The sequence below is a fragment of the Bos grunniens genome, chromosome 17 (assembly GCF_055505025.1).
Source record: "Bos grunniens cultivar Pamir isolate PY7600 chromosome 17, Bosgru_T2T1.0, whole genome shotgun sequence".
Taxonomy (NCBI): Eukaryota; Metazoa; Chordata; class Mammalia; order Artiodactyla; family Bovidae; genus Bos; species Bos grunniens.
The window spans coordinates 30018539-30035074 of record NC_141181.1 but is presented as its reverse complement, the minus strand read 5'-3'; the positions used below and the strand labels follow the sequence as shown (position 1 = coordinate 30035074).

At 44.7% G+C, this 16536-nt stretch overlaps 1 protein-coding gene across 25 annotated transcripts in view; it reads left to right on the top strand.

Annotated features, from left to right (window-relative positions):
- The first annotated feature begins 12273 nt into the window (after window positions 1-12273).
- The window catches only part of LARP1B (La ribonucleoprotein 1B), a 137064-nt gene continuing 132801 nt past the window's right edge, over window positions 12274-16536 (top strand). For 10 of the 25 annotated variants that reach the window (XR_015144287.1, XR_015144285.1, XR_015144286.1 and 7 more), the window contains exon 1: window positions 12561-13472. Coding sequence is in view for 8 of the 25 variants with exons in the window: in XM_086346761.1 (XP_086202887.1) it covers window positions 12950-13472 (523 nt within the window). In the remaining 17 variants the exon portion in view is untranslated. Of the gene's footprint in view, window positions 12470-12560; window positions 13473-13608; window positions 13777-16536 lie in introns of those variants that run through there. The other 15 variants (XR_015144289.1, XR_015144288.1, XR_015144284.1 and 12 more) reach the window with 4 other exon arrangements.

Genomic DNA, 16536 nt, shown 5'->3' with positions numbered 1-16536 from the left:
ATAGATGTTTTTCTGGAACTCTCTTGCTTTTTCCATGATGCAGCAGATGTTGGCAATTTGATCTCTGGTTCCTCTGCCTTTTCTAAAACCAGCTTGAACATCAGAAAGTTCACGGTTAACATATTGCTGAAGCCTGGCTTGGAGAATTTTGAGCATTACTTTACTAGCGTGTGAGATGAGTGCAATTGTGTGGTAGTTTGAGCATTCTTTGGCATTGCCTTTCTTTGGGATTGGAATGAAAACGGATCTTTTCCAGTCCTGTGGCCACTGCTGAGTTTTCCCAATTTGCTGGCATATTGAGTGCAGCACTTTCACAGCATCATCTTTCAGGATTTGAAATAGTTCCACTGGAATTCCATCACCTCCACTAGCTTTGCTTGTAGTGATGCTTTCTAAGGCCCACTGGACTTCACATTCCAGGATGTCTGGCTCTAGGTCAGTGATCACACCATTGTGATTATCTGGGTCGTGAAGATCTTTTTTGTACAGTTCTTCTGTGTATTCTTGCCACCTCTTCTTAATATCTTCTGCTTCTGTTAGGCCCATACCATTTCTGTCCATTATCGAGCCCATCTTTGCATGAAATGCTCCCTTGGTATCTCTAATTTTCTTGAAGAGATCTCTAGTCTTTCCCATTCTGTTGTTTTCCTCTATTTCTTTGCATTGATCGCTGAAGAAGGCTTTCTTATCTCTTCTTGCTATTCTTTGGAACTCTGCCTTCAGATGCTTATATCTTTCCTTTTCTCCTTTGTTTTTCACTTCTCTTCTTTTCAAAGCTATTTGTAAGGCCTCCCCAGACAGCCATTTTGCTTTTTTGCATTTCTTTTCCATGGGGATGGTCTTGATCCCTGTCTCCTGTACAATGTCACGAACCTCATTCCATAGTTCATCAGGCACTCTATCTATCAGATCTAGGCCCTTAAATCTATTTCTCACTTCCACTGTATAATCATAAGGGATTTGATTTAGGTCATACCTGAATGGTCTAGTGGTTTTCCCTATTTTCTTCAATTTAAGTCTGAATTTGAACCTACCTAAAAGTAGAGAGATCTACCTTGTTAGGAACGGCAATCTGACTGAAAGGTAGCCTAGTTTTGTTTTGAAGCTATGATAAGCACAGGGTTTTTATCTATCTGTATGACACAGATAAGGTTAAAAAAAAAAAAGCAAATTTTTATAAAGGTGCTTTTATTCTGACTTTATCTAACATTGAATACCTCAGTTGTATTAAGTGAAGGGAAGGAGCAAAGCACATTATCATTGATCTTACGTTGAAGCTTAGAGATAAGTGGAAGCATTTACTACTTACCTTAGAATTAGCTTATTATTAAAGCAATTATTATGATAAACAGAGTCTAAGGCTCTTCAATAGGAGGTAATAATGGCTCAATTGGAGAAGGCAATGGCAACCCACTCTAGTACTGTTGCCTGGAAAATTCCATGGGTGGAGGAGCCTGGTAGGCTGCAGTCCATGGGGTCGCTAAGAGTTGGACACGACTGAAGCGACTTAGCAGTAGCATATCTAGTTTAAAAATCTTTTTAAAAAATGTTATTTTATAGGTAGTTAAAAAAAAAAAAAAAAAACTCGGGAGTTCCCCAGTGGTCCAGTGGTTAAGAATCAGCCTTCCAGTGCAGGGGACATGGGTTCGATTCTTTGTCTGGGAAGATCCCACATACAGAGGGGCAACTAAGCCTGTGCACCACAACTACTGAAATCCACCCGTCTTAAATCCTGTGCTCCACAGTGAGACAAGCCAACACAATAAGAAGCTGGTGCACCACAACGAAGAGTAGCCCCCACTTGCCACAGCTAGAGAAAGCCTGCACGCAGCAATGAAGACTTAGCACGGCCAAAAATATATGAATTTAAAAAAATCTCTAGGGGACTTCCCTGGTGATCCAGTGGTTAAGAATACCCCTGCCAACACAGGAGACAGTTTCTATCCCTGGTCCGGGAAGATCCCACATACTGTGGAGCAACTAAGCCATGCACCACAGCTACTGAAGTCTGTGTGGTTAGAGCCTGTGCTCCACAACAAGAGAAGCCCCCTATCTCTGCAACTAGAGAAAGCCCTCTCACATTAATGAAGACCCAGCACAACCAAAAAAAAAAAAAGTCTAAAAAAAAATCTCTGGGCTCAGTTTTATCTTATCCTTGAAATTTAGGACTTTGGAAAGTCCCTTGAAGATATATATTAACATATTCTAAACAGGAAAAACAAGATTCACCTCTTAGAGGTTCATTTGAACATGTGATCATCAAGTTTGTATAATTACTTTAGATATTCCATTACTTCTGAGCCTTAGAGACCCATTCTTTCTTTTTTGAAAAGATAATCCTATACCTCTGTTCTAGATTCCAGTTTCCCATTTAAATAAAAAAAAAAAGATCAGACTTCTAACCTTGGTAATGCAGTAAAATTAATGGTTGGTTAAGCATATGCATTTAAAAGCATAAAAATAGGTAGTAGTATTGAGCTAAGCTCTTGGTAAGCATTTTACACATATTATCTTATATAATCTTCACAGTAATTATATTAAATAAGTCTAAGTGGAGGGAGAGAGGCTGGCCAGTTAAAAGATTGTAACAGTATTGTTGTTCAGTCACTAAGTCATGTCTGACTCTTTGCGACCCAGTGGACCACAGCACATCAGGCTTCCCTGTCCTTCACTATCTGTCAGAGTTCTCTCAAACTCATGTCCATCAAGACTGTGATGCCATCCAACCATCTCATCTTTTGCGGTTCCCTTATTTTTTTGCCTTCAGTCTTTCCCAGCATCAGGGTCTTTTCCAAGGAGTGAACGCTTAGAATCAGGTGGCCAAAGTATTGGAGCTTCAGCATTAGTCTTTTCAATGTAACAGTATTACAGAAGCATAAAGGCAGTTAGAGTAGGGTAGTGGCAGTGGAGAAAGTAAGACTTTGTGATAGACACTTAGGAGGTACAATCAACTGGTCTTGGTGAGTGTCTAGAACCTGCTTGGCAGATGCTTGAGAGATATTTGTAAATTAATAGATTATGGAGAGTGAGGGTTAAGGGAGTAAAGGGTCACTCCTAGGTTATATGGTGGTACACTCACTAAGATAGGGAAAAGGGAAGGAAACCTGGTTAAAGGATGTACCTTTCTCACATTCCTACTGGTGTCTGGTTTTCTCATCCCCATTGCCTTGATGGCAGTATTTTGAACCAAATAACTTTTTTCTCCAGGCCAGATAGGGAGCCTACCCAAGGGCAGATAATTCATGGGATGGCTAATGACCTGTGTGATCTGGGTACAAAACATAAATTAAATCGAGTCTTTTTTCATTTATTTTGAACTAAGAAGCAGAGGCAGAATCTGGCAGAGGACAGGCCAAATGACTTAACCTAACAGAGGTTCAGCAGTGGCAAATGAGGTCAGGTAAGTTCCCATCAGATATCAGGTGGAAAGTGCAAACTGAATAATTTGAAGAGAGTTATTAAATTATTTGAGAGCTTCCCAACAAATGGCTCAGTGGTAAAGAATCTGTCTGCCAATGCAGGAGCCCCAGGAGGCTCAATCCCTAGGTCCGGAAGATCCCCTGGAAGAGGAAATGGCAACTTGCTCTAGTAGTCTTGCCTGGAGAATCCCAGGGACAGACAGAGCCTGGTGGGTTACAGTCCACAGCATCCCAAAGAGTCAATCACAACTGAGCACACACATACATTAAATTACTTACAGAGGTGCAGGTAAGAGTCAGGGAAAACCAACAAGTGATGGTGCACTACCTCAAGGGCTAGCGGTTATTATTACACTTAGGCCTCTAGAGGCAAAGGGAATGTTTAGAGTCTGCAGTCAACCCTTGGTGATCCATCTTAGGCAATAAGGACTATGACCCCACTATCTTCTGGCCTTGAATCTCCAGCAGATACGTCTCACTACCTGAATCCACAGAGATACCAAGCAGGACAAGGGATTATCACAGGTGTAATCCAGGCGGAGTCAGCTCTTCCTGACACAAGAGCAGGGAAGGGGTGGAGAGCAGATATGGAGGAGCAAATAGGAGACAGGTGAGGTTGTTTCCAACAGTCAGTTCCTTGGAAGCAAGAGTTAGTAACATGTGTTTGAAAGAGGACAACAAATAGCCAGCTCCCTTCACTGACATCAGTGGTAATGCACTAGAGTGAAGATACCTTATCATCTTGAGTTCTTTGCAGGCCTTTTGAATACACACTAACCCTCCAGTTCTCTCCTTGCAAGTACAACTTATTGCCAAGAAAGTCCTTTTGTGTTTCTTCAATAAAGCATTATGATTTTTCACTTCAGAAACAATAACAACAAAACAGCAAACAAACAAAACCACCAACCATGGTTAAGTAGTCCATATGAATCTAACTTCAGGAACCGCTCCACATACCCATCTTTTCAACTGAATCTACATCTTTAATCCACTCTATTTAAATAAATGGTAAAACAGCTGAGAAAAGAGACACTAAAGGCAAAGGAGAAAAGCAAAGATATACCCATCTGAATGCAGAGTTCCAAAGAACAGCAAGGAGAGAGAAGAACACGTTTCTCAGTGATCAATGCAAAGAAATAGAGGAAAACAATAGAATGTAAGACTAGAGATCTCTTCAAGAAAATTAGAGATACCAAGGGAAAATTTCATGTAAGATGGGCACAATAAAGAACAGAAACGGTATGGACCTAACAGAAGCAGAAGATATTAAGAAAAGGTGGCAAGAATACACAGAAGAAATATACAAAAAAGATCACTCACCTAGAGCCGGACATCCTGGAATGTGAAGTCAAGTGGACCTTAGGAAGTATCACTAGGAACAAAGCTAGTGGAGGTGATGGAATTCCAGTTAAGCTATTTTAAATCTGAAAAGATGATGCTGTGACAGTGCTGCACTCAATGTGCCAAGAAATTTGGAAAACTCAACAGTGGCCACAGGACTGGAAAAGGTCCATTTTCATTCCAATCTCAAAGAAAGGGAATGCCAAAGAATGTTTAAACTACTGCACAATTGCACTCATCTCACACCCTAGTAAAGTAATGCTCAAAATTCTCTAAGCCAGGCTTCAACAGAATGTGAACCAAGAAATTCCAGATGTTCAAGCTGGATTTAGAAAAGGCAGAGGAACCAGAGATCAAATTGCCAACATCCGCTGGATCATCAAAAAAGCAAGAGAGTTCCATAAAAACATCTACTTCTGCTTTATTGACTATGCCAAAGCCTTTGACTGTGTGGATCATGACAAGCTGTGGAAAATTCTTAAAGAGATGGGAATACCAGACTATCTTACCTGCCTCATGAGAAATCTGTATGCAGGTCAGGAAGCAACAATTAGAACTGGACATGGAACAACAGACTGGTTCCAAACGGAAAGGAGTACATCAAGGCTGTATATTGTCACCCTGCTTATTTAACTTCTATGCAGAGTACATCATGAGAAATGCTGGGCTGGAAGAAGCACAAGCTGGAATCAAGATTGCCGGGAGAAATATCAATAACCTCAGAAATGCAGATGATACCAGCCTTATGGCAGAAAGCAAAGAACTAAAGAGTCTCTCGATGAAAGTGAAAGAGGAGAGTGAGGAAGTTGGCTTAAAACTCAACATTAAAAAAACGACGATCATGGCATCTGGCCCCATCACTTCATGGCAAATAGATGGTGAAACGATGGACACTGTGATAGACTTTTATTTTCTTGGGCTTCAAAATCACAGCAGATGGTAACTGCAATCATGAAATTAAAAGATGCTTGCTCCTGGAAAGAAAAACTATGAAAAATCTAGACAGCATATTAAAGAGCAGAGACATTACTTTGCTGACAAAGGTCTGCCTAGTCAAAGCTATGGTTTTTCCAGTAGTCATGTATGGATGTGAGAGTTCAAACATAAAGAAGGGTGAGTGCCAAAGAACTGATGCTTTCAAACTGTGGTTAGAGAAGACTTGAGAGTCCCTTGGACTGAAAGGAGATCAAACTGGTCAATCCTAAAGGAAATCAGTCCTGAATATTTATTGGAAGGACTGATGCTGAACCTGAAGCTCCAATACTTTGGCCACCTGATGTGAAGAGCTGACTCATTGGAAAAGACCTTGATGCTGGGAAAGAATGAAGGCAGGAGGAGAAGGGATGACAGAGGATGAGATGGTTGGATGGCATCATCGACTCGATGCTCAACTCCCAGGTTTGAGCAAACTCTGGGAGTTGGTGAAGGCCAGGGAAACCTGGTTTGCGGCAGTCCATGGGGCTGCAAAGAGTCGGACCCGACTGAGCAACTGAACTGAGAACAGATACCATTTTAACAAGCTTTTGTAAAAGAGACTGAAGAAGTACCTGGGGAAATTCCAAAAGGTTGATTATAACAGGAAGATCACCTAGTTGATAGGTAAAAGCATAAGGCTTCACCAATAAGAGTAAGTGAAGATGGTGCATGCTAAGTCGCTTCAATCCTGTCCAACTCTTTGTGACCCTATGGAGTGTAGCCTGCCAGGCTCCTCTTTCCATGGGAGTCTCCAGACAAGAATACTGAAGTGGGTTGCTATTTCCTCCTCCAGGGGATCCTCCTGACCCAGGGATCCAACCTATATCTCTCTCTTAAATCTCCTGCATTGGCAAGCAGGTTCTTTACCGCTAGCACCACCTGGGAAGCCCAGTAAAGATGGTGCCTCTCTGGAAACACACTTTAACGTGGACGTACAATGACTTATTTAATTGGAAATGGGCTTCCCTGATAGCTCAAAGGTAAAGAATCTGCCTGCCACGCAAGAGACCCGGGTTCGATCCTGGGGTCGGGAAGAGTCCCTGGAGAAGGAAATAGTAACCCACTCCAGTATTCTTGCCTAGGAAATTCCATACACAGAAGAGAATGGCTGGCTACAGTCCATGGGGTCTCAAAAGAGTCAAACGTGACGTAGCAACTAAAGAACAATGACTAGAAAAAGGTTTATAAGGTTGCTTAGGATGGGGTAAGTTGTAAATTAGTGATGTAGAAAACAAGAAGAGGCTTTATTGTTTATAGTTGTTGTAATGTGTGAATAGTTTATTAGTCTTAGGAAAATAAGGAATTTACACCTAGTACAACTTTTGAGTAAACAAAAAATATACTTATCTCAAGTTTAATGTGATCAAAACAAGACTCATGGTAGGTGAGTCCTGGACACATTTCTCAGCCCTTAAAGGAAGCCAGGAGGGATCCAAAGCCAGGTCCTTACAGATGTCAGGTACAGCTATTGTGCAGGGTTTGGGGGGCCAGTCCTGCAGGTAAAACTTTTTCACCTAGCTGAACTCATTTTCAGTAAACTTGTAGGGCACAAAAACATTATTAACTCATAAAATAAACTCACATGAAACCAATACACCAGTATCATTTACTAGAGTGCCTAGTAGAAAGCTCTTATTGTATTTTAAAACTCAAAACATATTTATACCTTATTAACGCTAGTAAAGTAATGCTCAAAATTCTCCAAGCCAGGCTTCAGCAATATGTGAACTGTGAACTTCCAGATGTTCAAGCTGGTTTTAGAAAAGGCAGAGGAACCAGAGATCAAATTGCCAACATCTGCTGGATCATAGGAAAAGCAAGAGAGTTCCAGAAACACATCTATTTCTGCTTTATTGATTATGCCAAAGCCTTTGACTGTGTGGATCACAATAAACTGTGGACAATTCTGAAAGAGATGGGAATACCAGACCACCTGACCTGCCTCTTGAGAAACCTATATGCAGGTCAGGAAGCAACATCAGAACTGTACATGGAACAACAGACTGGTTCCAAATAGGAAAAAGAGTACATCAAGGCTGTATATTGTCACCCTGCTTATTTAACTTCTATGCAGAGTACATCATGAGAAATGCTGAGCTGGAGGAAGCACAGGCTGGAATCAAGATTGCCGGGAGAAATATCAATAACCTCAGATATGCAGATGACACCACCCTTATGGCAGAAAGTGAAGAGGAACTGAAAAGCCTCTTGATGAAAGTCAAAGTGGAGTGAAAAAGTTGGCTTAAAGCTCAACATTCAGAAAACGAAGATCATGGCATCTGGTCCCATCACTTCATGGGAAATAGATGGGGAAACAGTGGAAACAGTGCCAGATTTTATTTTGGGGGGCTCCAAAATCACTGCAGATGGTGATTGCAGCCATGAACTTTAAAGACGCTTACTCCTTGCAAGGAAAGTTATGACCAACCTAGATAGCATATTAGGAGGAGTCAGTGGCATCCCACTCCAATACTCTTGCCTGGAAAATCCCATGGATAGAGGACCCTGGTAGGCTGCAGTCCATGGGGTCTCTAAGAGTTGGACACAGCTGAGCGACTTCACTTTCACTTTTTACTTTCATGCATTGGAGAAGGAAATGGCAACTCACTCCAGTGTTCTTGCTTGGAGAATCCCAGGGACGGGGGAGCCTGGTGGGCTGCCGTCTATGGGGTCACACAGAGTCGGACACGACTGAAGTGAATTGGCAGCAGCAGCAGCAGCAGATCAGATCAGATCAGATCAGTCATTCAGTCGTGTCCGACTCTTTGCGACCCCATGAGTCACAGCACGTCAGGCCTCCCTGTCCATCACCAACTCCCGGAGTTCACTCAGACTCACGTCCATCGAGTCAGTGATGCCATCCAGCCATCTCATCCTCTGTCATCCCCTTCTCCTCTTGCCCCCAATCCCTCCCAGCATCAGAGTCCTTTCCAATGAGTCAACTCTTCGCATGAGGTGGCCAAAGTACTGGAGTTTCAGCTTTAGCATCATTCCTTCCAAAGAAATCCCAGGGCTGATCTCCTTCAGAATGGACTGGTTGGATCTCCTTGCAGTCCAAGGGACTCTCAAGAGTCTTCTCCAATACCACAGTTCAAAAGCATCAATTCTTCTGCGCTCAGCCTTCTTCACAGTCCAACTCTCACATCCATACATGACCACAGGAAAAACCATAGCCTTGACTAGACGAACCTTTGTTGGCAAAGTAACGTCTCTGCTTTTGAATATGCTATCTAGGTTGGTCATAACTTTCCTTGCAAGGAGTAAGCGTCTTTAAAGTTCATGGCTATGGTCACCATCTGCAGTGATTTTGGAGCCCAAAAAGATAAAATCTGACACTGTTTCCCCATCTATTTCCCATGAAGTGATGGGGCCAGATGCCATGATCTTCGTTTTCTGAATGTTGAGCTTTAAGCCAACTTTTTCACTCCACTTTGACTTTCATCAAGAGGCTTTTCAGTTCCTCTTCACTTTCTGCCATAAGGGTGGTGTCATCTGCATATCTGAGGTTATTGACATTTCTCCCGGCAATCTTGATTCCAGCCTGTGCTTCCTCCAGCTCAGCATTTCTCATGATGTACTCTGCATAGAAGTTAAATAAGCAGGGTGACTATATACAGCCTTGATGTACTCCTTTTCCTATTTGGAACCAGTCTGTTGTTCCATGTACAGTTCTGATGTTGCTTCCTGACCTGCATATAGGTTTCTCAAGAGGCAGGTCAGGTGGTCTCGTATTCCCATCTCTTTCAGAATTGTCCACAGTTTATTGTGATCCACACAGTCAAAGGCTTTGGCATAATCAATAAAGCAGAAATAGATGTGTTTCTGGAACTCTCTTGCTTTTTCCATGATGCAGCAGATGTTGGCAATTTGATCTCTGGTTCCTCTGCCTTTTTCTAAAACCAGCTTGAACATCTGGAAGTTCACAGTTCACATATTGCTGAAGCCTGGCTTGGAGAATTTTGAGCATTACTTTACTAGCGTGTGAGATGAGTGCAATTGTGCGGTAGTTTGAGCATTCTTTGGCATTGCCTTTCTTTGGGATTGGAATGAAAATGGACCTTTTCCAGTCCTGTGGCCACTGCTGAGTTTTCCAAATTTGCTGGCATATTGAGTGCAGCACTTTCACAGCATCATCTTTCAGGATTTGGAATAGCTCAACTGGAATTCTATCACCTCCACTAGCTTTGTTTGCAGTGATGCTTTCTAAGGCCCACTTGACTTCACATTCCAGGATGTCTGGCTCTAGGTCAGTGATCACACCATCGTGATTACCTGGGTCATGAAGATCTTTTTTGTACAGTTCTTCTGTGTATTCTTGCCATCTCTTCTTAATATCTTCTGCTTCTGTTAGGTCCATACCATTTGTGTCCTATATCGAGCCCATCTTTGCATGAAATGTTCCTTTGGTATCTCTGATTTTCTTGAAGAGATCTCTAGTCTTTCTGCATATTGTAAAACAGAGACATTACTTTGCCAACAAAGGTCCATCTAGTCAAGGCTATGGTTTTTCCAGTGGTCTTGTATGGATGTGAGAGTTGGACTGTGAAGAAAGCTGAGTGCCGAAGAATTAATGCTTTTGAACTGTTGTGTTGGAGAAAACTCTTGAGAGTCTCTTGCAAGGAGATCAATCAGTCCATTCTAAAGGAGATCAGTCCTGGGTGTTCATTGGAAGGACTGATGCTAAAGCTGAAACTCCAATACTTTGGCCACCTCATGCAAAGAGTTGACTCTTTGGAAAAGACTGGTGCTGGGAGGGATTGGAGGCAGGAAGAGAAGGGGAAGACAGAGGATGAGAGGGCTGGAAGGCATCACCGACTTGATGGACATGAATTGGAGTAAACTCCGGGAGTTGGTGATGGACAGGGAGGTCTGGCGTGCTGCCATTCATGGGGTGGCAGAGTTATAGACGACTGAGCGACTGAACTGAATTGAACGTATATCCATTCCATGAAAAAGTATTTGGACTACGGGTTAATTAATAAACAAGGGTTCTCTACAAAGCAAAACAAAACAAAACCTTCTATAAAAAACAAACAGTGCTTCCCTGGTGGCTCACTGGTAAAGAATCCACCAGTCATTGCAGGTGACATGTGTTAGATCCCTGGTCAGGGAAGATCTCACAAATGCCCAGCAACTAAACCCATGGTCCACAACTATTGAGCCTGTGCCTTAGTGTCGGAGCCGCAACTACTGAAGCCCTGGAGCTCTAGAGCCTCTGCTCCTGCAACAAGAGAAGCCATGAAGTGAGAAACCTGACCACTGGAACTAGAAAAGTAGTACCCCTCGAAGCAAGAAAGACCTAGCACAACCCCAAATAAACAAACAAGAACATAATATATAGCACAGAGAACTATATTCCATATCTTATAACAAGCTATAATGGAAAATAATTTGAAAAAGAATGTATATAACTGAATCCCTGTGCTGTACACCTGAAACACTTAAAAGTTTTTTTTTTAAAAAGACACAGACAAAACCTGTAACTTACTTTTTCTTTTTTTAAGCCGGCTTAGTATTATCTGTTTTACTCCTAAGCATTTTAAAAATTTCGGATTGTGGGTGGGAATAAGGGCGGGGAAATGCACTATATCTGGTCTCGGGGCAAAGGTTTCTTAAAGTTACCTATAGATTATTTCGGATTGTGGGTGGGAATAAGGGCGGGGAAATGCACTAATTCTGGCCGACTCTTTGCGACCCCTTGAATCGCAGCACGCCAGGCCTCCCTGTCCATCACCAGCTCCCGGATTTCACTCAGACTCACGTCCACTGAGTCGGTGATGCCATCCAGCCATCTCATCCTCTGTCGTCGCCTTCTCCTCCTGCCCCCAATCCCTCCCAGCGCCAGTTACCTATAGATTATTTCGGATTGTGGGTGGGAATAAGGACGGGGAAATACACTAATTCTGGTCCCGGGGCAAAGGTTTCTTAAAGTTACCTATAGATTACACTGTTTTTTATTTTGGACATGGCTTAAGATCACAGGGGAGAAGGCAATGGCACCCGACTCCAGTACTCTTGCCTGGCAAATCCCATGGACAGAGGAGCCTGGTAGGCTGCAGTCCATGGAGTCGCGAAGAGTCGGGCACGACTGAGCGACTTCCCTTTCACTTTTCACTTTCATGCATTGGAGAAGGAAATGGCAACCCACTCCAGTGTTCTTGCCTGGAGAATCCCAAGGACGGGGGAGCCTGGTGGGCTGCCGTCTATGGGGTCACACTGAGTCGGACACGACTGAAGTGATTAGCAGCAGCAGCAAGATCACAGGTCACAGTGCCCAAAACGCCGGGGGAAACCTTTTCACCGGGCGAAGGGACGGACGCGGGGAGCAAATTGGCCGGGTGGTGGTGGTGGGAAACTAAGGCCCATTCGGGAGCAGCCCGGGGTCGACCGCCCAGATTACCCACTTTGCTCCGAGGGAACTGGTCTTCAGGGACCGGGGCACAGAGACTCCAGCCCCGGGCTGCCCAGAGCCACGTGCGTCGGGCGCCCCGCCCCTCCCTCAGAGCCGGCGGAGCGAAGCGCAAGCCGGTTGCGAGTCACAGAGGCCTGGTGCGCGCCCCGCCCCTGTGCCCGTAGCGAGGGCCGCCGCGGCCCGGGAGCCGGGGATTCGCCCTATTCGCCCTCCTTTCCCCTCGGCTGGCCGCTGGGGCGGGGCCGGCCCTCAAGCAGGGCGGCACCCAGGCGGGCTCGTCAGTCACCCACCGCGGGCGGCGGCCTGGCGAGGTCTGGAGCCGGTGAGTAGCCACGTCACGCTCCTCCGGGAGGTCCCGCCCCCGCTCCGTCCTCTCGGACCGCCCCCTTTCCCGGCCCCGCCTCCGCCCCCGCGAGCAGTTACCGGCTGAGGTAGCGCGCGCCTCTCCGACTCTGCTAGAGGTCCTCAAGCCTGGGCTTGCGGTGCTTTTGCCTCAGCCCGCGTCGGGTGAGGGCTCGCGGCTGCGGCTGCGACACCCGGCGCGTGTTGGCAGGCTCGGGGCTAGCGCCGCTGAGGCAGGCTGGGCCGACGGGCGGTTAGCGCCCCGTTCGACGCGGGGAGGGGCGGCACGCCGAGAGCTGCACGGCCTCCTCACCCGACGCGGGCGGCCGTGGCGACGGCGGCCGGGTTCTCGGGTTCTCTTCCTCAGGCCGGAGCCAGTCGGTGTCCCGGCGGAGCGACGGGCAGCCGGGCTCCCTTGCCCCGGGCCCCCCCTGGCTGGGGCGGCTGGGGCAGGGGGACCATGTCTGCTCGCATTCCAGTGCCCGCCGCTCACCCTCGGGAGGAGCCTCCCGCGGGAGCAACTGAGAGGGAGTCGCTGGCGGCCGCGGCGAGCCGGCAGGCTGAGCAGCTACCCCCGGTCGAACGGGAGGGCAAGGAGGCGGCGAGGGAGGAGAGGGCCGCGACCGCCACCAGCGCGGGGGCGCGGGGTGAGCCGTCGCCGACGCCGGTGCTGGGACACAGCGTGCCTCAGGCGGCCGTGCCTGTGAAGCCCCTGGCGCTGCACCTGGCGCACAAGGCGCGCGGGCCAGGAGGGCCCTTTGGCGGGGAGCCGCCGCGACCGCTGCCGCGGGACCCGCCGGCCGAGAATGCCCGGGAGGAGGAGGCGGCGGCCAGCTCTGAGGAAAAGCTGCAGCCGCCGCCACCGCCGCCGAAGGAGAATCCCTGGACCAGAAAGCCTCCCCAGCACCTGTCCCCCGCCGGGACGGGGCCTCTGCCATTGCCCCCACTGGAAACCTTGGAGGCAGGTCTGTGGCTCCTCTGCGGTAGGCACCGGGAGGGTGTGTGCAGGGGCGACTCATGGGGACCAAGGCTCCGCGGGGCTGGGGGAGGGGCAGGGGCAGGGCTCCTTGCCCTGTCAGTCGGAGGTGTTTCGTTCCAAGGTGTCATTCATTCTGCCTATTTACATAAATGGACATCTGGGAAGGGAGCGACAGGAAGAGGTGGGACCTCGGGTTCTCCTTGACTAGTGGAGGCACGGCGGGGGCAATGGAGCTGAGCCACTCCGCTGGCACTGCCTCAGTTTTGTCTTGTCTCCACGTGGTAGTGACTTGGGAAAGCTGACTTGAGGTAGATGTTCAGTTCATCCTACAGAAGTTTCTGTAGACTGAGGAGAGGTGAAGCAAGTCGGACGGGGAATTTATTAATAATTGGAAGAGCAGTTGTGATTTTTTTATTATGAAATAATTGATAAGCTGAAAATTGTCAGGGTTTTCAAAACGGTGCTAAGTAGTCATATTAAAAATGAGACACTGTACTGTAGTTGTTAGTAAAAAGTTTTGAGTTCATAATTGTGGAAAATTGTTGAAATAGGGTAGTTGACCGGAGAGTGAATTGCTCATTAGGTGAATAGTAGTCATAGTAGTCTTGTGGTTCAACGGTAAAGAATCCTTCTGCCAATGTAGGGTATGCCTGTTGGATCCCTGGGTCGGAAAGATCCCCTGGAGAAGGAAATGACAACCCACTCCAGTACTCTTGCCTGGGAAATCTCATGGACAGAGGAGCCTGATTGGCTGCAGTCCATGGGTCGCAGAGAGTCAGATGCGTCTTAGCGACTATACAACAACAAACATTCAGTTACCTCTCCTTCCTAGAGGAGGTAAGATTGTGCCACTGAATTTGATGCGGACCAATGCCCTATGTTCCCTAGAGATTTATTTTGGTTATAACAGCGTCAGGTTTTTTTTTTAAGTTAAATAGATATCCTAAATAAAACGAAGACTAGTTTTGCTGTCTAATTAAGTTGTAGTAAGTTAAGCTTTTCATATAGAAATTACAGCTGTTTACTTACAAGTGTTTGCTTTTCTTAAAGGTTAACAGTGAAACAGGGAAAATTTAAGCGTGTTTACAGGGTTGTGAGGATCAAATGAGACTAAGGAATGGTCAAATATAAGGTGATTGTTATAGACACATTTTGCAGCTATAGTAACATTTCTTCTAAGGAACTCCAATAGAGGGAGATAAGAGTTGGTTTGCACAGTAATAATCATTTTTTAATGCTGCAGAACAGTATAACTTTAAATAGTTATTTTACATCTGGGGTTTGATGGTCTTTAAATTATCATTTGATAAATCTTAACACAGAAAAATCTACTCAAAATTTTTTCTCTAAATTTAAACTTAACACTATTTTCTCCTACCTGCAAAGCTCCATTTGTTTACCACTATTACTAACTGAAGAGAACAGAAGTCTTAAATCGAAAACTTTAGTGAATCTTAATGTCTGTCTCACCTCCCTACTTTGAGACTTACACACATTATACATTATAGTCAGTGATCTACCAAAAAAAAAAAAAAAAAAAAACCTCTTGGTTGTACAATTAATTTGACAGGTTTTAAGACTCAAATTTTAATTGGAGATTACCTTGCTAAAATATTTAACAGTTTATTATAATTAGCCTGCAGGTGCCTTCATTAGGGACCTTAATCTTTGTTGCAGATTAAGCATCTGGTGATTAACCAGGTGTGGTTCCCATGGACTTTAATTTTGCTGATGTTTCTCTGTAGGCAACATTTCTGTTCTTGGAATCTATTCTGTACCTGCAGGAATACTGTTCTTTATATTTGGAGTGCTGTAGTAACTTTATAGTCTATCCCCAACACTGACTCTGTACTTCTACACAAAACTTCTACACAACTTCTATTCGTAACTGAAAAACTTTGTCTAGGTAACTTAGATAAGAGTTTGTGGAGTAGAAATGCACAGCTTGCATTCTAGACCAGATTAGCTACTACCTAGCTAGTTGACTTTCAGCAAGATTTCTGGGCCTTGTAAATGAATGAAGTGGATGTATTTTCTTTCATTTCTTAATACCAGAGGGCCTTCTGTAACCTAGGTCTGCCAGCTTTCTATTTTCCTAAGTAAATTTGCAACCTCAATCATAATGATATAGGAGCAGACGCCCTTTATGGTTCAGAGTCCAGAATAGGTGCAAACTTAGGGGAGTGTTAAATTAGTACAATAATCTTTTTCATTGGAAACCTATGTGATTTATCCTATAAACCAGGAGATTCATGAGAGGGAAAGAGGATATTAATTATGCTATAATATCAGAATTAAACTTACGTTTTTCCTAGCCAAACGAGGATTTACTGTTACTTAATGAAGTACCAGAATTCCATCCATAAAGTTTTTGCCAGAAAGTTTACTACCAGAGATAGAAACATAGGAGATGTAGGGAAGTATTTCTGGACTTGTAGTCATGAATTTTTTGTTAGAACCTGGAGTTCTAACTGAATTGCAAGTGAGGAATTCTTCAGCCCTGTGACACACTTTCCTCCACTTTGGGGATGGTTCTGGCTTGTGTATTGGTGTTTCTGGTAATCCAGATAAGAACCTCTTTTCAGCGAAAGCCTGGCCCACAAGAGAGCCTAGAATAGTATCACTGTGGTCTTAAATTCTGGTCAGGAGACTAGAAAGAATTGTTCCCCGATCCATGTTTAAAGTAATTTTACTTATTTTGAAGACCTTTACTAAAGTCACAGTATGGGATTTATGAGTCACTTACCTTGTACTCATGGTTATATTTTGCATATTAAAAATCAGCTTTCTAAATTTAATTTTTACTCACAAAAATATTGATTTGGGGACTTGCCTGGTGACCTAGTGGTTAGGATTTGGCTCTTTCACTGCAGAGGGCCTGGTTCAGTCCCTGGTTGGGGAACTACCCTTCATGCTGAGTGGTTGGGTCACAATACAAAAAATTATTTTTTTCTTTTTCATCTTTAGTCTTCTTGACCCCCATCAACCTTTTCTCCAAGTGTGTTTCCCAGAAACCTCAAATAAGCTTACTGTAAATCTAATAATGTTTTACTTGTTATATAAATTAT